Source organism: Pelophylax lessonae (genome assembly GCF_965119305.1).
Source record: "Pelophylax lessonae genome assembly, chromosome: 11".
Lineage (NCBI taxonomy): Eukaryota > Metazoa > Chordata > Amphibia > Anura > Ranidae > Pelophylax > Pelophylax lessonae.
In genome coordinates this window covers 213604288-213626617 of record NC_138778.1, presented here as the reverse complement: position 1 = coordinate 213626617, position 22330 = coordinate 213604288, and the positions used below count along the sequence as shown (strand labels likewise).

Genomic DNA, 22330 nt, shown 5'->3' with positions numbered 1-22330 from the left:
AAAATTTGAAGGACTACAAGCCCCAGCATGAACACCTGAGATCTCATAAGGGGAGGTAGGGAGGGCGAAAGAGAGGGGGATGAGAGAGAGAGAGAGAGCAGGGTGGGTGAGGGAGGGAGAGAGAGAGGGGGGGTGAGAGAGACAGAGAGAAAGCTGGTCGAGAGAGAGAGAGGGGGGAGAGAAGAGGGGATGAGAGAGAGGGGAGATGAGAGAGAGAAAGGAGATGAGAGAGAGAGGGGGGGGAGATGAGAGAGGGGAGATGAGAGAGAGAGAGGAGAGATGAGAGAGGGGAGATGAGAGATGAGAGAGAGGGGAGATGAGAGAGAGAGAGAGAGGGGAGATGACAGAGAGAGAGAGAGAGGGGGGAGATGACAGAGAGAGAGAGAGGGGGGGGGAGATGAGAGAGAGAGAGGGGGGAGATGAGAGAGAGAGAGAGAGAGAGAGAGGGGAGATGAGAGAGAGGGGGGAGATGAGAGAGAGAGGGGGGAGATGAGAGAGAGAGAGGGGAGATGAGAGAGGGAGATGAGAGAGGGAGATGAGAGAGAAGGGAGATGAGAGAGAGGAGAGAGAGAGGGGGGAGAGGAGAGAGAGAGAGGGGGGGAGATGAGAGAGAGAGAGGGGGGGAGAGAGAGAGAGAGAGAGAGAGGGGAGATGAGAGAGAGGGGGGGGAGATGAGAGAGAGGGGAGATGACAGAGAGAGAGAGGGGGGGGGGGGTGAGAGAGAGAGAGAGAGAGAGAGAGGGGGGGGATGAGAGAGAGGGGAGATGAGAGAGAGAGAGAGGGGGGGGAGATGAGAGAGAGAGAGAGGGGGGGGAGATGAGAGAGAGAGGGGGGAGATGAGAGAGAGAGGGGGGAGATGAGAGAGAGAGAGGGGGGGAGAGATGAGAGAGAGAGGGGGGGAGATGAGAGAGAGAGGGGGGGAGATGAGAGAGAGAGAGAGAGAGCGAGAGGGTGGGTGAGAAAGAGAAGGGGGGTGAGAGAGGGGGGTGAAAGAGAGAAGGGGGGTGTGAGGGGGTGAGAGAAAGAGGGGGGTGAGAGAGGCAGCTCTAGCATCCAGTGGCCAATAGAGTCTCAGGTGGAGGGGGGCGGCTTTTTTGCTGCCCCCCTGCAAAGTGCCGCCCTAGGCCTGGGCCTTGTTGGCCTAGGCCGATATACAGCACTGCTGTAGAGCATAATGTAGCATTATAAAGGTGAAAAGGAAAGCAGGTTAGTGTACAGGTAGCTGCCTGATTGGATGCAAATTAAATGAGTTAGATAGGAAGAACGTCACCTGACATTGTTTTGGTAAATCTAAAGATTGAGTGCTGCCTCCCAGCTTCTGAGTGTGCATAACTTATACTGTAGGTGACCTCTGACCTCCAACTTCCCAGCTCAGTGTATAGCTTCTTACATAAGCCCAGGTATGAATGGGTCCCTTTAAGGGGGAAATATGTATTTGGTGTGGATTTTAACCATTGTTGATCTGGCTTTGTCCCTTTTCAGATGAGTCTTCATCAGAGAGCTGCAACGGGAACCCCTTTTCTGTAGCCAACCCGTCCACCGCCCCCACCAGCTCCGCCCTGAACTGCACGCTACCTGACATGAATGGGAACCCCCCTGCTCCTGCCCTGGAACTGACCGCCACATCGGACGAGCAACCCATGAACCTCAGTGACAAAGTCCGGCCTTCCCTGGGGGTCCCGCCATATCCGACCGACACCGAGGCTCTGCGGAGCCGTGGGAAATACGCCCTGAAAGCCACCTCTGAGGTAGGTGCCCTTCAACTTCCATATGGGGAATGAAGAGATAAACCTTTATGTAGAGGTGTACCGAACCGAATATTTTGGTGCCGAATCCAAAAATGCAGGATGCACTTGGCCGAAAAACCAAAAATGACAGTTTTTAAAAAATATATATTTTGTTTATATATAATTATATTATATTCGATTTTTTAGTTAATCTCATGAATTGAAATGAATATGAATTTATTATCGGCACCTTTAGCACAAGAAAAGCTCAAGAAAATTCATCCCTTTAAAACCACTTAAGCCCCGGAAGATTTTACCCCCTTCCTGACCAGGGCTTTTTTTGCGATTCGGCACTTCGTGACTTTAACAAACAATTGCGCGGTCGTGCGACGCTGTACCTAAACGAATTTGACGTCCTTTTTTTCCCACAAACAGAGCTTTCTTTTGGTGGTATTTGATCACCTGTGCGATTTTTACTTTTTGCGCTATAAACAAAAAAAGAGCGTCAATTTTGCAAAAATAACAATATTTTTCACATTTTTTTATATGAAATTCCCCCCCAAAAAAATGTAAAAATCTAATTTTTTTTAACATTTTTGGCCAATTTGTTTTCTGCCAAATCGCAAGTGACCGGCGGACATCGGGTCCGCCGGTCACACGCACGGACTTCCCGGGGAACAAGCCGGGGCGGGCGCGCGCCTCCGCGGGCGCGCGCTCGCCCGCTATTGGCTCACAAGGAAGTGACAGGCTAGTGACGTATATATACGTCACTTTGCCTGGCCTGGGGCTGACCGCCGCCCTATATAGTCGTGCGGCGGTCGGCAACCGGTTAACCACCTCATGCCCGAAAGATTTACTCCCCCCACCCTTCATGGCCAGGCCATCCAAAAGAAATGGATGCTCCCAATTTTTTTTTTTGGTCACTTGCCTTGATATTGAAGAAAATATACTCACCTTCCTTCCACTTCCTCCCTCTGCGGCCGCGGCCCGCGCCGTCACTTCCGGTTTGCGATGACTCCTGGGAGCTGAACGTCATCGCTCCCAGGAGTCAATGCGCCTGCATCGGCCCCGCTCGTCACTTCTGGTGCAGGCACGGCATTCCCTGCTAAACAGCTTCTGGGCATGCCCAGAAGCGGTGCAGGGATGCCGCGCTTGCACCGGAAGTGACGAGCGGGGCCGGTGCAGTGCATTGTGGGACTCCGATGTCACAGAAGAGGACGCAGAAGAGGACACGCTGGCATCAGCTGCCCACACCTGAGATGGCAGCGCTGGAGAAGAACTTTTCAAGGTAAGTATTTCTTCTTGCAGGTAAGTGCGACCCGGGACAGATCAGAGGCTATCCATTGTGGAATGTACTAGCCCTGACTGTCCCGGGGGTATTTTTATCTGAATTTCACCCCCGAGGCCGGAACTCCGCTTTAATGACCAGGCCATTTTTTGCGATACGGCACTGCGTTATTTTAACTGACAATTGCGCGGTCGTGCGACGCTGTACCCAAATAAAAACAATGTCTTTTTTTTTCCCCCCACAAATAGAGCTTTCTTTTGGTGGTATTTGATCACCTGTGCGATTTTTTTATTTTTGCGCTATAAACAAAAAACAAGCTACAATTCTGAAAAAAAACAATATTTTTCACTTTCTGCTATATAACATTCCCAATAAAAAAAAAAAAAAAGTTTAAAATCAACATTTTTCAAAATTTTAGGCCAATTTGTATTCTGCTACATATTTTTGGTAAAATAAAAAGTGTATATTGATTTGTTTGTGCAAAAGTTATCGCGTCTACAAACTAGGGGAAAGATTTATGTCATTTTTATTTATTACTAGTAATGGCGGCAATCTGCGATTTTTAGCGGGACGGCGACATTGCGGCGGACAGATCGGACCCCTAACTGACATTTTTTACACTTTTGGGGGGACCAGTGACATTACTACAGTAATCAGTGCTAAAAATATGCACTGTTACTGTACTAATAACACTGGCAGGGAAGGGGTAAAATCAGGGGTGATCAAAGGGATAAATGTGTCCCTAGGGGGTGCTTTCTAACTGTGTTTACAACAGCATGTGTCTCCACTGGGAGCAATCGCGACGGCCAGACCCGCTGATCAGCTTTCGCTGTGGCGAATGGGTGCACGCGCGCCCCAACGAGCGGTCCCGCGAACCGACGTACAGGTACGCTGTTTCGCGGGACAGAGCCGACCTGCCACACTATATGCATCTGAGCCACACAAACCAAAAACACAATTTAATTCATTTTTAAAATGAATCACAAACTCCCCCAATCCATCCATGTCTCCATGCTTTATTTTGGTAAGAAATCTCTTTGAAAAACAGCACCCCTATCATTTCTGGCGGTGGCCATCTTGAGTAAGGGCGAATGATTAACCACTTGCTGACCGCCCCATGCAGATTTACTGCGGCAGGGCGGCTCGGCTGCGCATAATTGCGTAGATTAGACACAGCAGGAGGCAGACCACGGGAGGAGCGGGCTCGATCGCCGCTGGCCTCCCGCGATCTTCAGCAAAACTGACAGGAGAGTCGTCTAGTATGTAAACAATGAAAGACAGGCAGGGAAATATTGTGTGATTCAGCTAAGCTGAATCACTGATCTCTCTGTACCTCTGTTCAATCCATCCCCCACACAGTGAGCAAGCACAAAAAGGGAACACATTCAACCCCTTGATCACCCCCAGCGTTAACCCCTTCCCTGCCAGTGTCATTTATACAGTAACAGTGCATATTATTTAGCACTGATTACTGTATTAATGTCACTGGTCCCCAAAAAGTGTCACTTAAGCCCCATACACATGTACTGATCGTCGGCCGAACGATCGGCCGTCTTTTGTCCAGGGCTGTCATGTCTGTTGAAAACTGCAAAAGACTGCACACGAATTTTGTCGGCCAACAACAGCCGACTGCAGAAGTGATGTCATGTGATGGTTAAATTTCCTTGTCTTTTTTCTTTTCTGAGCATGCCCAGTCTTGCTAATCGGCTGTCTGTTGGCCAAAATCTGTACTGACTGACGGACAATCGGCCGTTCTGGTGACGGACAGCAAAAATTTTAAAGTCTGCACGACAGATTCTGTTCGGCCGAAAATGCGCTGTCGGCTGTCAGAAGCATCATACTAACAAGCCGACAATTGTCCGATCGGTCGTCGGCCGAATATTTACGGCCGACAATCGGTACGTGTGTACGGGCCTTTAGTGTCAGATTTGTCCGCCGCAATGTCTCATTCCCGATAAAAATCGCTGATCACCGCCATTACTAATAAAAAAAATAAAAAGTCCATAAATCTATCCGTAGTTTGTAAACACAATAACTTTTGCGCAAACCAATTATTATACGCTTTTTGGGATTTTTTTGTAGCAAAAATATGTAGCAGAATTCAAATTGGCCTAAACTGATTAAAAAAAAAAATTCACATTTTTTTATTTGGAATGTTTTATAGCAGAAAGTAGAAAATATTGGTGTTTTTTTCAGAATTGACGCTCTTTTTTGTTTATAGAGCCAAAAATGAAAAGTGATCAACTACCACCAAAAGAAAGCTCTATTTGTGGGAATAAAGGACATCAATTTTATTTGGGTACAGCATCGCGCGACAGCGCAGTTGTCAGTTGAAGCAACGCAGTGTCGAATTGAAAAAAATGGCCTGGTCATTAAGGGGGTAAAACCTTCCGGGGCTGAAGTGGTTAATGTAGCATTTACTTCCTGCCCTTTAATTATGCATGCGATGCAGGAGAGAAAACCCCTCCTCCCCTTCTGAAGACTCCTGGGATGTATGACATCATTTGCCTAGGCAGGAAACCAGGAAGTAACTGAAGAAATGTAACAAAACTTTTAAAAACGAGTAATTATGATATACTTTCTTATCTATTTACTAATGCTAGCAGCATAAGAACTTAAAATAATCAGTGTTGATTGGAAGAGTGAAGTTCTGTTTTAAATGTTCCCATGTGTAATAGAAAAGGTGTCAATCAACAGACAATTTACTGACCCTCCCCCTTTTTTTATTGTTGTCAGTCCCCTCCGTACAGCTCAGGAAGTTACGACTCCATTAAGACAGAAGTGACAGAAGTTAGCGGCTGCGCAGAGGACCTGTCAGCGGGCAGAGCTGCGGCTGTGGATGACGACGATGATGACGACCACGAAGATAACGACCGCATCACAGACACGGAGGGGCTGGACCCTGAACGTCTGAAAGCTTTTAATGTGAGTTACTGGACATAAGGTTGGTGCTAGATTATGAACGCTGATCAAGCTGGGGAAACCAAACTCCCGCAGTCGCCATAGAGAAAGGTGGCGGCTGCCAAAGGTGCTCATCCAAAGCGATGCATGTATAAATCCAAAGAAGCGCCACACTCCCATCCAGCCAGCCTAGTGTAGATTTGAAAATGGCCTCTGCCCATGAGTCTTTACCAAAGCCACACCCCCTGACATGTTTTGCTCCACCCACCATAGAGCCTATGATCATGCTGTGGTGGGCGGAGCAAAACATGTCAGGGGTTGTGGCTTTGGCAGAGACTCATGGGCTGAGGCCATTTTCAAGTCTGCACTAGGCTGGCTGGATGGGAGTGAGACGCTTCATTGATTTTACGGGACATAAGGTTTGTTTTGTCTTAGCTGCAAGATAAAAGAGTAGCAGCAGACTGCAGGCCATACTCGGGTCGAATTGCAAATTAATTTTTTTTTGAAAATTACAAATTTTGTGCGTTTTTTTGATCAGATGGAGCCACCATTTATTTACAAATTCAACCATCAAAGCCTCCAATTTCACCTCATGTTTCTACGGAAAATACATTTTTTGTGGCCATGAATCTTCTTTTCTTTCCAGGTCGCAGCTCGTGTGCATTTCTTTTTCGATTCTCCCATTATTAATTAGAAATTCGTTCATTTTTCAAAAAATTTGCAACATGCCTGATTACTTGAAGGCCCCTTTCACACGGGCGGTGCGCCTGACGGAGTCCGTTTTGCTCAGCGGGGATCGGCGGATCGATCCCCGCTGAGCAGGCGGATGACAGCTCTGTGTGCAGAGACGGAGCTGTCAGATCCCCGCCTGTCCATTCTCATCCGATCCGATCCTCCAGATCGATGGAAAATAGGGTTTACATTCATCCAGATTTCACGGACAGGGTCGGATCGGATAGCAGCGGGTGTCAGCGAGTGTCTCCGCTGACATCCGCCGCTCCATAGGGCTGCATGGAGCATCCGGTCCGCCTGAAAAACTGAAAGGCGGATCGGATCTGAAAGCCCGTGTGAAAGGGGCCGAAGTGATTGTAAAGTCTCGCATTTTTTTCTTTTAAAATAACAAACAAGTTATACTTACCTCAACTGTGCAGTTGATTTTGCACAGAGCAGCCTGGATCCTCCTCTTCTCGGGTCGCTCTTTGTCTCTCCTGGCCCCTCCCTCTTGTTGAGTGCCCCCACAGCAAGCAGCTTGCTATGGAGGAACCCAAGCCGAGCTGCAGCTCCATGTATCCATTCAGACACGGAGCTGTCATTCGGCCCTGCACCCTCTCTCCTGATTGGCTTACTGAGTTTGATTGACAGCAGCGGGAACCAATGGCGCCGCTTGCTGTGTCTCAGCCAATCAGAAGAGTGAGATTGCTGAAACACCCGTGGACATTGCTGGATAGAGATGGAGCTCAAAAAAAAGATAATAGAATCCGCGCTAAGGAATCAAAGGATATAAATAAGTACTAATAAGCTGCAGCCTCACTTAAACTATAGCCAAAAGACTATATAAATAGATAAGAATGGAGGTGATGGCGCTGCTTATATTATAAGGTGTATTTAGGTGGATATTCCTATGTAAACATATATCATCGGATGAATTGTATATAAAAAAGGCTATGGAGAATAGCCACCAGGTGGCGAAGTGTAGTGTGCAAAGATGTGCTGAGATAAATAAATATGTGTATATATACAATATGCAATAGTGATAAAAATAAATAGTCAACAGAGTGAATCTATAAACAACATTAAATAAATCAATCAATAAATAATATAAAATGACTCAAAAATCACGATGATAAAAATTAGTAAAATAGTGCGGGAAAAGCTTGACCAAACAGGATAAATGTGCAAATATACAGGAGAGTATTATTCAAAGTGTACAAATAGGTGATAGTACTAAAAATATAAAAATTATTATAAAAATTAAAGTTCGTGATCAAAAAATTGTGCAAAGGCAATAAAGTGCGGGAAACTTCTTTCCAAAGTGTGACAATACGTAATAATCAGTCAATTCATATACTAGAATACATCCATAAATAGGTGAGTGTACCCAGTGAGATAGGTGGGCAGTGACTTACGGTGACCCCCAAGGTGGGTGACTGGTGAGCTGCAAAGTGGCTACTGATGAAAAACCTACTCACCAGATATACCCACCCCACACAGGGGTATAGAGTGGGTATTGTAGATATGCCTCGCTGGTCCTTACTCTGTGTAGTGGTTCCCTTCCTGGGGGAGAATGGTGTGGGGTCCGCGGGGTATCGCAGATATCCTAGCGTGGGGTCCAGTACTAGGGTCTTGTTCCAATATGTCCGATGCTCCGTGGAGGGATCTAGTATGGCCACTCACAAGTATATGGATGGGAGGGTCATAGGAAGTGGAAAGACTCGATAGTGTGATATCGTAGGGGATATTTTATTCAGCAGTATACAATAAATGAATACTCACATTCAATCATATGGAAAACAGCGTGGTATTGGCGTCCCGGAACGCAATGCGTTCCAACTGGAAACCGGAACCGGAAATGACGTGACGGCGCTGTACGCGTTTCGTCATGTGACGTCTTCTGCAGCGTCGCATCATTTCCAAGCCGGCCCTTTTATATACGGTGGTTACCAAGGCTACGGGACTCGTTATGAAGCATAACGAGTGCTGCATGTAAGCCCTGCCGCGGCTCATGCTTTCCTATGTAAGACAAAACCTATGCCTTACAGTCAGAAAACCGAATTGATTCATATTGATGGAAATATTAATAGAATAAATAAAATGATTAAAGACTGTATATATATATATATCCCGTGCCAAAATTAAATCATGAACCACCATATATACATACAGGGAGTGAGTGCAATATATTAAAAACATAGTATACATTATTTATTAAACATACGTTAAAAATAAAGAAAATATAAAAATAAAAATAAAAAATTAAAAATAAATAATATAAAAGTAATAAGTGTTAAAAATATAATAGGAGGTAATCTTATGTAGTGCGCCATCTTGTGGCTAAAAATATGTATGGTAATAACAGATGGTGAATGTATATTATTACGAACCGAGGATGAGGATAATAATGTATATATATATAAATAACGAGTGAGTATGAATAAAAGAATGTACATATAGGAATGTGTATAAAGAAAGAAAATTTAGTGGATATTATGTGTACTTAATTAATTGATAAATAGTAACTGTTAAATTTCATGTAAGTATAAAAAACGTGAAATAGATGAATGAGAACAAAAATATATTGTGTATACTCCAGAAATGTGTATGTATAAAAATGTATACATATAAAAGAGGCGACATCTAGTGGAGATTGTGTAGATTGCACAAACCATATGTATATAGATATTAACGATATGTGACCTATAGGTTCAGATATCGTTAGATCATGTTGGGTATTATGCAATATATGAATAGAAATGGTAAATTGGAGTTAGTATTATAAAAATTGGTATATATAGGATGGGATGAATAAAAGACAGATGTTGTGGCATATATAAAAAATAAAGATTAAAATATAAATATAAAACATATATAGAGAAAGGAGGGAGGATTTAAAATTAAATTAAAAATTGGAGATGAAGCAGTTAAGGTCTATGTCCAGATTTAACCCCTTAGGCTGGAGCGTATTGAGTCGATAAATCCAACTCGTTTCATTTTTAGAGATTTTAATTTTCTTGTTATCACCTCTCCAGTGTCCAGCAATAGAGTCTATACCCACAAAGGTGAGTCCCCTTGGGTCCTTATTATGTACCTCTGCGAAATGTCTCGGGAGACTATGCTTTGGAGACCCCTTTCTTATATTCTTGATATGCTCCCTGATTCGTACGAACAGAGGTCTGGTGGTCCTGCCGACATACTGAAGTCGACAGGGGCACTCTATTAGGTAGGTTACATGGGTGGTCTGACACGTAATTAATTTATTAATCTTGAACTCTTCTCCACTCCATCTGGATTTAAAATGCAATGTCTTCCTAGGTTGTTTATTCGTAGTTTTACACGGTAAGCACCTATTACACCGAATAAACCCTTTTAAGTCAGGGAACATTTTCACTGGTTTGGGGGGATCAATTGCATTATGGACAAGTTGATTTCGTAAATTAGGGGCTTTCCGATATATAAATTTCGGTTGTTTGGGTAACAATCTCGACAAAGTTTTATCGGACTTTAATATAGGCCAGTATTTTTTCACGATCTTTTCAGTCTGTCTGAAATTATGATGGAATCCTGTAATAAATGCTAATTCTTTGGGTTTTGCTGGCTTATTACTCTTATATAAATATTCATCTCTGTCCGTATTTAGTATTTTGTTTCTGGACATAATCAATTTCTGTCTGTCATACCCTTTTTCCTCAAATCTCTTTATTAAAATATCTGTCTGTGATAAATAGTCCTCAGGGTTGTCACAATTTCTTCGGATCCTCACGAATTGACTTCTTGGAATTCCTTCTTTCCATATAGGATGGTGACAACTACTAGTAGGTATATATCCATTCCTATCTGTAGGTTTAAAATAAGTTTTGGTTTTAAGTATGTTATTTTCTTTAAAAATATTAAGATCCAAATAATTTATCTGATTAAAACTCCAATCTCCTGTAAACTTGATACCATATGTGTTCTCATTCAGTTTTAAAAAGAAATTGTTTAAAGATTCCTTTGTTCCCTCCCATAAAATGAAAACAGTGAGACCCATAGTGAGCGGTGTGGACTCACTGTTTTCCAGATTGGGTGAATATCTGGATGGATATTTACAACCAGCAGTAAAAATGGGCAAATCGTACCTGAAAGATAGCTCGGAGCTGATAAAAATACTCAAGGAAGTACAGCTACCAGAAGACTGTATCTTGGCTACAATAGACGCCAACTCCCTTTACACCAGCATAAGACAAACAGATGGACTACAAGCGGTAGATGTTGCTTTACATGAACGCACCCAGTTAAAACAAACACAAATTAAATACATTTTGGACGGTCTAAAACTTACTATGAGCAGCAACTTCTTTTGGCATAAGAATGACTATTATTTACAAACCAAAGGAGTCGCAATGGGAGCCCGCTACGCACCTAGCGTAGCAAATCTATTTATGGATCTCCTAGAAGAAAAGACCATTTATACCCAAAATATTCCGGAATTAAAATTCTACCGACGTTATATCGACGACATCATCATTTTATGGGAGGGAACAAAGGAATCTTTAAACAATTTCTTTTTAAAACTGAATGAGAACACATATGGTATCAAGTTTACAGGAGATTGGAGTTTTAATCAGATAAATTATTTGGATCTTAATATTTTTAAAGAAAATAACATACTTAAAACCAAAACTTATTTTAAACCTACAGATAGGAATGGATATATACCTACTAGTAGTTGTCACCATCCTATATGGAAAGAAGGAATTCCAAGAAGTCAATTCGTGAGGATCCGAAGAAATTGTGACAACCCTGAGGACTATTTATCACAGACAGATATTTTAATAAAGAGATTTGAGGAAAAAGGGTATGACAGACAGAAATTGATTATGTCCAGAAACAAAATACTAAATACGGACAGAGATGAATATTTATATAAGAGTAATAAGCCAGCAAAACCCAAAGAATTAGCATTTATTACAGGATTCCATCATAATTTCAGACAGACTGAAAAGATCGTGAAAAAATACTGGCCTATATTAAAGTCCGATAAAACTTTGTCGAGATTGTTACCCAAACAACCGAAATTTATATATCGGAAAGCCCCTAATTTACGAAATCAACTTGTCCATAATGCAATTGATCCCCCCAAACCAGTGAAAATGTTCCCTGACTTAAAAGGGTTTATTCGGTGTAATAGGTGCTTACCGTGTAAAACTACGAATAAACAACCTAGGAAGACATTGCATTTTAAATCCAGATGGAGTGGAGAAGAGTTCAAGATTAATAAATTAATTACGTGTCAGACCACCCATGTAACCTACCTAATAGAGTGCCCCTGTCGACTTCAGTATGTCGGCAGGACCACCAGACCTCTGTTCGTACGAATCAGGGAGCATATCAAGAATATAAGAAAGGGGTCTCCAAAGCATAGTCTCCCGAGACATTTCGCAGAGGTACATAATAAGGACCCAAGGGGACTCACCTTTGTGGGTATAGACTCTATTGCTGGACACTGGAGAGGTGATAACAAGAAAATTAAAATCTCTAAAAATGAAACGAGTTGGATTTATCGACTCAATACGCTCCAGCCTAAGGGGTTAAATCTGGACATAGACCTTAACTGCTTCATCTCCAATTTTTAATTTAATTTTAAATCCTCCCTCCTTTCTCTATATATGTTTTATATTTATATTTTAATCTTTATTTTTTATATATGCCACAACATCTGTCTTTTATTCATCCCATCCTATATATACCAATTTTTATAATACTAACTCCAATTTACCATTTCTATTCATATATTGCATAATACCCAACATGATCTAACGATATCTGAACCTATAGGTCACATATCGTTAATATCTATATACATATGGTTTGTGCAATCTACACAATCTCCACTAGATGTCGCCTCTTTTATATGTATACATTTTTATACATACACATTTCTGGAGTATACACAATATATTTTTGTTCTCATTCATCTATTTCACGTTTTTTATACTTACATGAAATTTAACAGTTACTATTTATCAATTAATTAAGTACACATAATATCCACTAAATTTTCTTTCTTTATACACATTCCTATATGTACATTCTTTTATTCATACTCACTCGTTATTTATATATATATACATTATTATCCTCATCCTCGGTTCGTAATAATATACATTCACCATCTGTTATTACCATACATATTTTTAGCCACAAGATGGCGCACTACATAAGATTACCTCCTATTATATTTTTAACACTTATTACTTTTATATTATTTATTTTTAATTTTTTATTTTTATTTTTATATTTTCTTTATTTTTAACGTATGTTTAATAAATAATGTATACTATGTTTTTAATATATTGCACTCACTCCCTGTATGTATATATGGTGGTTCATGATTTAATTTTGGCACGGGATATATATATATATACAGTCTTTAATCATTTTATTTATTCTATTAATATTTCCATCAATATGAATCAATTCGGTTTTCTGACTGTAAGGCATAGGTTTTGTCTTACATAGGAAAGCATGAGCCGCGGCAGGGCTTACATGCAGCACTCGTTATGCTTCATAACGAGTCCCGTAGCCTTGGTAACCACCGTATATAAAAGGGCCGGCTTGGAAATGATGCGACGCTGCAGAAGACGTCACATGACGAAACGCGTACAGCGCCGTCACGTCATTTCCGGTTCCGGTTTCCAGTTGGAACGCATTGCGTTCCGGGACGCCAATACCACGCTGTTTTCCATATGATTGAATGTGAGTATTCATTTATTGTATACTGCTGAATAAAATATCCCCTACGATATCACACTATCGAGTCTTTCCACTTCCTATGACCCTCCCATCCATATACTTGTGAGTGGCCATACTAGATCCCTCCACGGAGCATCGGACATATTGGAACAAGACCCTAGTACTGGACCCCACGCTAGGATATCTGCGATACCCCGCGGACCCCACACCATTCTCCCCCAGGAAGGGAACCACTACACAGAGTAAGGACCAGCGAGGCATATCTACAATACCCACTCTATACCCCTGTGTGGGGTGGGTATATCTGGTGAGTAGGTTTTTCATCAGTAGCCACTTTGCAGCTCACCAGTCACCCACCTTGGGGGTCACCGTAAGTCACTGCCCACCTATCTCACTGGGTACACTCACCTATTTATGGATGTATTCTAGTATATGAATTGACTGATTATTACGTATTGTCACACTTTGGAAAGAAGTTTCCCGCACTTTATTGCCTTTGCACAATTTTTTGATCACGAACTTTAATTTTTATAATAATTTTTATATTTTTAGTACTATCACCTATTTGTACACTTTGAATAATACTCTCCTGTATATTTGCACATTTATCCTGTTTGGTCAAGCTTTTCCCGCACTATTTTACTAATTTTTATCATCGTGATTTTTGAGTCATTTTATATTATTTATTGATTGATTTATTTAATGTTGTTTATAGATTCACTCTGTTGACTATTTATTTTTATCACTATTGCATATTGTATATATACACATATTTATTTATCTCAGCACATCTTTGCACACTACACTTCGCCACCTGGTGGCTATTCTCCATAGCCTTTTTTATATACAATTCATCCGATGATATATGTTTACATAGGAATATCCACCTAAATACACCTTATAATATAAGCAGCGCCATCACCTCCATTCTTATCTAGAGATGGAGCTCAGGTAAGTATTGGGGGGGCTGAGGGGGGCTGCTGCACACAGAAGGTTTTTTTATCCTAATGCATAAAATGCATTAAGATAAAACCCTTCTGACTTTACAACCACTTTAAATTCGATGGCCGCACGAAAATCGTTCCAATACTGCGGCCCTTTAATGATGCGAAATTCGAATGAAAATTCGTATATTTGATTTTCAAAAGAAAATTAGTTCAGAATTTAACCCATGTATAGCTTTAAGACCTCATCTTGCTCTCTGCTCTCCTCTTCTACCAGCATGTCCTTTTTTTTAGCACATGAGTACTCTAGCACATCTAGTTTACTCCTTATGCTGCTTCTGCTTTTTCCAGCCTGAGCTCTGCTGTACAAGGACTGCAAGTGTCTCATACCAAATAAAATGAAATATAAATTTCTTTCTCATCTATTGAGGGACACAGGAAGTCTCGAATATTTCGGGTTATGCCCCTGCCTACAGGAGGAGGAGCGCTTGTTAGACTTGTATCTGTTAGGACTTTGTACAGAAGTGGTCTGTTCCCACTGTAGATCTGCCAGTGTCCTCTCCTAACAACGCAACTAGCATACCAGTAGAGGAAGCATCGACTTTTAATGAACCAGCTGATAAGCAGTTTGAACCCCTTTCTGGGGCTCTGTCCTCACTAGGGAGTCCTGCCCTGCACCTAATTCTGGCCACGACCTTACTTTGTCAAACCAAGTGTGACTGGTCAAAATCCCTTGACCCCTCTAACCACTGCTTGGATTGGTTCCTTGTTGATTGGATATGTAGAGCAGATGTCTGCAGTGTAAATGTTTGCTGTATTGTTTGCTGGAAGTCTCCCGTCTTATCTCTCACATGTGCCTCGTGTCAATTCAGTACTTTAAGTGCTTGACAGGGTACCTTTGTAAAATAGGCATTGGATCTGCATGGTCTTCAGGAGTCAACGTCTCTTCGGACCAGCTCTTGATATTAACAAGGATGCTACTGGTGTCCATCAGCAGAAGAAGCCTAAGGAACAGACTGCAGAGTTTTCTCCCTCTCTGACTGTTAACGAATGTCCCTTTTGTTTCTCCAATCCCTCAATTTCATCAGTTGGACCTTCTAAGCTTGGCTGTCCATCCACCTGCAAGATCTGGTACTTCAAATCCTCAGACATGCCTTCCTCTGCATGAAGATGCTCCCCCAATTTTCAGATTTGGGAGGACTTGAACTGACCTCTGTGTTCATTTAGATACAGTGCCTTGCGAAAGTATTCGGCCCCCTTGAACTTTGCGACCTTTTGCCACATTTCAGGCTTCAAACATAAAGATATAAAACTGTATTTTTTTGTGAAGAATCAACAACAAGTGGGACACAATCATGAAGTGGAACGAAATTTATTGGATATTTCAAACTTTTTTAACAAATAAAAAACTGAAAAATTGGGCGTGCAAAATTATTCAGCCCCCTTAAGTTAATACTTTGTAGCGCCACCTTTTGCTGCGATTACAGCTGTAAGTCGCTTGGGGTATGTCTCTATCAGTTTAACTGATATTTTTGCCCATTCCTCCTTGCAAAACAGCTCGAGCTCAGTGAGGTTGGATGGAGAGCGTTTGTGAACAGCAGTTTTCAGTTCTTTCCACAGATTCTCGATTGGATTCAGGTCTGGACTTTGACTTGGCCATTCAAACACCTGGATATGTTTATTTGTGAACCATTCCATTGTAGATTTTGCTTTATGTTTTGGATCATTGTCTTGTTGGAAGACAAATCTCTGTCCCAGTCTCAGGTCTTTTGCAGACTCCATCAGGTTTTCTTCCAGAATGGTCCTGTATTTGGCTCCATCCATCTTCCCATCAATTTTAACCATCTTCCCTTTCCCTGCTGAAGAAAAGCAGGCCCAAACCATAATGCTGCCACCACCATGTTTGACAGTGGGGATGGTGTGTTCAGGGTGATGAGCTGTGTTGCTTTTACGTCAAACATAACGTTTTGCATTGTTGCCAAAAAGTTTGATTTTGGTTTCATCTGACCAGAGCACCTTCTTCCACATGTTTGGTGTCTCCCAGGTGGCTTGTGGCAAACTTTAAATGACACTTTTTATGGATATCTTTAAGAAATGGATTTCTTCTTGCCACTCTTCCATAAAGGCCAGATTTGTGCAGTATACGACTGATTGTTGTCCTATGGACAGAGTCTCCCACCTCAGCGGTAGATCTCTGCAGTTCATCCAGAGTGATCATGGGCCTCTTGGCTGCATCTCTGATCAGTCTTCTCCTTGTATGAGCTGAAAGTTTAGAGGGACGGCCAGGTCTTCATAGATTTGCAGTGGTCTGATACTCCTTCCATTTCAATATTATCGCTTGCACAGTGCTCCTTGGGATGTTTAAAGCTTGGGAAATCTTTTTGTATCCAAATCCGGCTTTAAACTTCTCCACAACAGTATCTCGGACCTGCCTGGTGTGTTCCTTGTTCTTCATGATGCTCTCTGCGCTTTAAACTGACCTCTGAGACTATCACAGTGCAGGTGCATTTATACAGAGACTTGATTACACACAGGTGGATTCTATTTATCATCATTAGTCATTTAGGTCAACATTGGATCATTCAGAGATCCTCACTGAACTTCTGGAGAGAGTTTGCTGCACTGAAAGTAAAGGGGCTGAATAATTTTGCACGACCAATTTTTCAGTTTTTTATTTGTTAAAAAAGTTTGAAATATCCAATAAATTTCATTCCACTTCATGATTGTGTCCCACTTGTTGTTGATTCTTCACAAAAAATTACAGTTTTATATCTTTATGTTTGAAGCCTGAAATGTGGCAAAAGTTCAAGGGGGCCGAATACTTTCGCAAGGCACTGTAGCTTGCATCTCAGACTCCTGATTGCCGGAGGTAGAGTCCCAGGGCTCCAAACTGGAACTTAGCTCTCTTCACCCTTCTCAGTTTCCCATCTCCAACCTTCTTGCGTCTTCACACAGACTTGCAGATCTCCATCAGGCCTTCTTCAGTCTTCTGTATCAAGGTGTCATTTCCCCATTTCTCATAGCAATATGGTTCTAGAGTATAAGCTCAACAACATACTTGCTGTCCCCAAACCCAAATGGAGCATTTGACCCATCTTGGGTCACAGGACTCTGAATGTTTTTATTTGGGTCCAGATATTCCAAATTGAATCCACCAAATCTGTCATTGACTCCCTTTACCAGGGAGACTTTCTCTGTGGATATCAAAGATGCTTACTTGCATGCCCCCACCTTTCCAGTATTTCAGTGTTTCCTTTGCTTTGCTGTGGGGCCCCTATACTACAAGCTTCTGGCCCTGACCTTTGGCCTCTCGTTTGCACCTTGGGTGTTCACCAAGGTTCTGGGCCCCCCTTATTTACCCTGCTGCACCTTGGAGCTGATGGTAGCCTCCTTCAAAGCAGTTAACTTTGCCTAATTTCACTCCAGGCTTCTGTAACACAACATTCCATTGTCATAGGGCAAGCCACTAGACAGACTGACTCGGTTGCTAAAGAGGACCAGGTTGGTGGCTCAGGAATCTGCCTCTTGACCAGGAAAGTCCTTTCTTCCAATCTTTTGGAAGATCCTCTCAACAGATTTTGGTCGTTGGACTAAGGGAGAGTCCTGTTGGTGCAGGGGACTTGGTCATCTTCAGAATCATATCTCCCGAATAACACTCTGGAACTTTGGGTTATTTGGCTGCCCTTGCAGCAATTGAACCATCCTGCTGAAGAATCATTTTATTCAGGGTAATAGGGGCAATAACACAATGATGGCTCACACGATCCATCAGGGAGGGACCAGAAATCTCCCTGCGGCAAGAGTAGAGTGGATCCTGTTCTGAGATAGAACTTCACAACCTTGTTCATTCTAAGCATAGACAATTAGAAGGCTAAATTCCTCAGCCAGCAGCCATGTTTAGCAGGTGGAGGACACCGAATGTTCTGGCTCACAGGTTCAACTGTAACCTAGACAGGTTTGAATCCAGAAGCAGGAATCCACTAGCTGAAACAGAGCATGCTCTGGTGGCTCTGTTGCATTGGTACACCACCATGGTCTATGCATGTTCTGCCCTGACATATCTTTCTTATCTGTCCTGGTGATCCTAATTGCTTTGGACTGGTGCAAGCAGTTGTGGTTTGCCGACCTGGTAAGACTGCTGGCAGATGTTCGTGGGCACTGCCAGTCCTTTTTGGATGGGCATTTATGAGTCTGTGATCCCAACAATGCTCAAAGCTATAAAGTCTACCTCTCATGAAGTCTGTCAATAGATGTGGAAGACATACATACTTCACTTGATGTGAGTTTTTGAGCCTTCCAACACAGGAGTTTCTCTGTGAATCACATCTTTCAATTCATGCATGTGGGCCTTGTCCAGCATTTGGTTCTTATCAGTATTAATGGTCAGGTACCATGTGGCTTCCTCTGTCAGTTCCCGACAGACTCCGTAAGACTCGAGTCTGATTCTCTCTGACCTTCAGAAGCTGTTGTTTCGACCCATTAGAGACATGCAGTATCTCTCTATAATCTCACCCACAAGGTAGTTTTCATTAGCCGTCACCTCTGTGAGGCAAGTGTCTTAGCTTATCCTGCAAAGAGCTCTTTTTGATTTTGCATAGAGACCAAGTAGTGTTGAGACCCTTTCTGCTTAAAATAGTTTCTACTTTGCAACTCAACCAGGACCTGCCAAAAGGTAAGTAAGAGTATCATAAGAGGGGTACCATCATCCGAGAAATGACTATAGAGAAGACAGAACAAAGCACAAGGCTTAAAATAGTGGACTATCTCTGTACCCACGGAACATGGAGTTCACACAGTATATATATGTACATAAAATAAACAGATTTTTATTACATTCCTTAAACACATAAGGTACAAAGACACAGTTATAAAAACACCAAATGACAGTCTATACAGGTGTCCCCAGACTGATCAATGACCACCAAAGGTCAGAGAAACAGATACCAGATGGTGTCAGATGGGGTGGCCGTATGTGGCTAATCCTCTACATCAGGCATGTCCAACCTGCGGCCCACTGCCCCCTGACAATTTATTATTTTGCTGGGGAGGAAGGAAGTCGAGTCGGGGGCACAGCTACAGAGGCAGCCTTAGAGGGGATCATCCACTAGTTGTGTTAAATTAGTGCTGGGGGGTGGGGGGGGGGGGGTCGCGGTGGCACGTCTTTTATTACTTCTATATCTTAACTAATAGTATATATTTTATATGCGGCCCGAGAAAATATCTCTACAATCAATGTGGCCCAGAGAAGCCAAAAGGTTGGACACCCATGCTCTACATGTTTAGTGACATTCATCGCTTTGCCTTGTGCCTCTTTTTTTGGAGCCCACCTTGATGCTCTATTAGTAAGCTGACCAGTAATCTCTTTATGTTCAGATTATTACTATATAAAAGATTAAAAATCTTTTTACATTTTCTGTATCAATGTTATTGAAATATATTTATTATGTATTTGCACTCTACTATAGACAGTTCTTGGGCTCATTTTATCTCTTGAGGAAGGAATGAAGTTCGCAAAACATGTAGAGGATTAGCCGCATCGGACACCATCTGTTATCTGTTTCTCTGACCTCTGGTGGTCATTGATCAGTCTGGGGAAACCTGTGTGACCTTTATATGACTGTCATTCAGTGTTTTTATAATTGTGCCTTTGTACCTATATATAATATATACTGTGTGAACTCCATTTTCCGTGGGTTCCGAGATAGTCCACTATTTTAAGCCTTGTGCTTCATTATGTTTTCTCTTTAGTCATCCAGGACATCATTCTCGCATCCGCTGTCTGGGTTCAGTTCACCAAAAATAATATTTCCTTCCTTTGTCTGAAAGTGATTCAGGCTTTTGCTCAGTCACTGCTTATTTCAAAAGGACTGGTTCTTCTTTTGGTCATCCTGGCTAAGCCCTGGAAGGGTCCATTGGCTTCTTCTTCCACCAGTTGTAGGAAGCTTAGACAGACCATCATCCAAGCTTATGGTCTCTGTGAGTGCTTCTTGGGCTTTTAGGCATCAAACAACTGTTTACCAGATTTGCAAGACTGCCACCTAATCTTCTATTCACACAGTCCCTAGTTTTTACCAGTTGGATGTTTCTTCCTCATCTTATACCAGCTTATGATGTAAGATCCTTTAGACAGCTCTTTGAGCTGCAGGCAGTCCCCCGGTACTCTTGGGTCTGTTAACTTTTGTTTGCTCTGTTGCCCACCCCTCTGTTGGACTGCCTTTGGATGTCCTGAAAGTTAAAGTCTAAAGAAATGATCCTCAAACTACGGCCCTCCAGCTGTTGCGGACAAGGCATGAGGGGAATTGTAGTTCCCGAACAACTGAAGGGCCATAGTTTGAAGACCCCTGGTCTAAAGGTTAAAGTGTACGTTCATCTTTACAGAAAATCTGTAAGCAGACCTTACACTGGACCCTCTGCCCATCCCCCTGGTCCCGAGATCTTGCTCTGTCAGGGACCGGAACGCCGCTTCTACCTGTCCAGGGGTTTGAAGCCCTTGGGGCTTAATCTTCTTTCCGTACCTCTCAGGCATGTGCAGACAAGAGGCATTCTAATTGGTCTGCACCATCACATGGAGAGGGGATGGGGAGGGTTTCCAGTGTAAGGTCACCTTGCAGATTTTATGTAAAGGTGAATTTATACTTTAAAGTCTTCCTGTGTCCCTTTAATGGACGAGAAAGAGAAAATGGGACTTTTGCACTCACCGGAAGATCATTTTCTTGTAGGCCATTGAGAGATAGAGGTCCCTTCCCTCAAGGTTTATTATTAGGCTCTTGGTACTGCTTTGCTAATAAACTGAGGCATGGCGGTAGTAGAAGTGGCTCTCCTGAGCTAGCCTACATTTTTTTGCCATTGTCAAATCCTCCTGCAGGTGGCAGTATAACCAGAAGGGTAAAGTATTCCTTTGTTCCTCAGCGGACTATAAGAAAAGATTTTTATGGTGAGTACAAAAATTGTAGTTTTCAAGAAGGCTCATAATTGTTTTAAAATTGCATTAGTGTTCTTTATATGGTCATTATAGAAACTTATAGCAATTGGTGATGTTCTTCTGTAAAAATGGAATGCCCACTGGCGTCAGCCATCCTACTAATTAGCGTTTTTTCACCTACTTAACACCAGATGTTTGTGCGCCTCTTCGTGGACGAGAATCTGGACCGTATGGTCCCTATCTCCAAGCAGCCCAAGGAAAAGATACAGGCCATCATCGAGTCGTGCAGCCGCCAGTTCCCAGAATTCCAGGAACGCGCCAGAAAGCGCATCCGCACCTACCTGAAGTCCTGCCGGCGCATGAAGAAGAACGGCATGGAGATGGTGAGACCGGACGCTCTCAGGGTCTGTGTGAGTTACCAGGCGTACAATTCTCTGTGTGTCTTTATTATGGACTCGAGTGATTGATTGTCTCACGCAATCTGTGTGGCTTAGCGAATGTCATGCCAATGTACAGAGCAGGATATAAAGAAAAACATACAGCCAGTTCATCTCTTGCACCTGTATACCCCTATGGACCAGAGCAATCTTTACATTTCCACTATGGGCCTATTTATTTGGCAATAACTTTGTCATAACATAACCCCATTCCTTCCCATCCCTGGTGTTCCTTTAACAGGGTCTTTGGGGGGGTTGTCTGATCACACTGTGATTGGTTGTTGCAATGGTCACTTGATCGGGAACGAGCCCCGATCCTGCACATATGCATTGCCTGGGCTGTAAGAGGTTATGGTTAGGCATCAGTGGGAGTAAAAGTAGAAATATAACTATAAGCAAAACATTTTTTATTCATTTTGGACAGAGTAAGGGAGGGTTTATTTTTTCCCTCTTTGTCCCGTTGGGAAGATTTCCCTTCACTTCCTGTCTCATAGCCAAAACAGGAAGTGAGCGGAAATCCCTGCAAATTAAGGGAAATCTCTTGGGGACCTCCGGGTCACCATAACTAGTGTCCCCTCTATTACTTTCCTGGGGACAACCCAAAATTTAGGATTTTCTTTTACTTTCACTTTCAACGATATTGGTAAACAGGGCAAATAGAG

General features: G+C 42.5%; 1 protein-coding gene across 3 annotated transcripts in view; it reads left to right on the top strand.

Annotated features, from left to right (window-relative positions):
• The window catches only part of NOL4L (nucleolar protein 4 like), a 74815-nt gene that overhangs the window by 42980 nt on the left and 9505 nt on the right, over positions 1 to 22330 (top strand). For 2 of the 3 annotated variants that reach the window (XM_082271659.1, XM_082271661.1), the window contains exons 3-5: positions 1483 to 1748; positions 5752 to 5940; positions 21423 to 21641. In XM_082271659.1, coding sequence (XP_082127785.1) covers positions 1483 to 1748; positions 5752 to 5940; positions 21423 to 21641 — 674 coding nt within the window. The remainder of the gene's footprint in view (positions 1 to 1482; positions 1749 to 5751; positions 5941 to 21422; positions 21642 to 22330) is intronic. The other variant, XM_082271660.1, reaches the window with a different exon arrangement.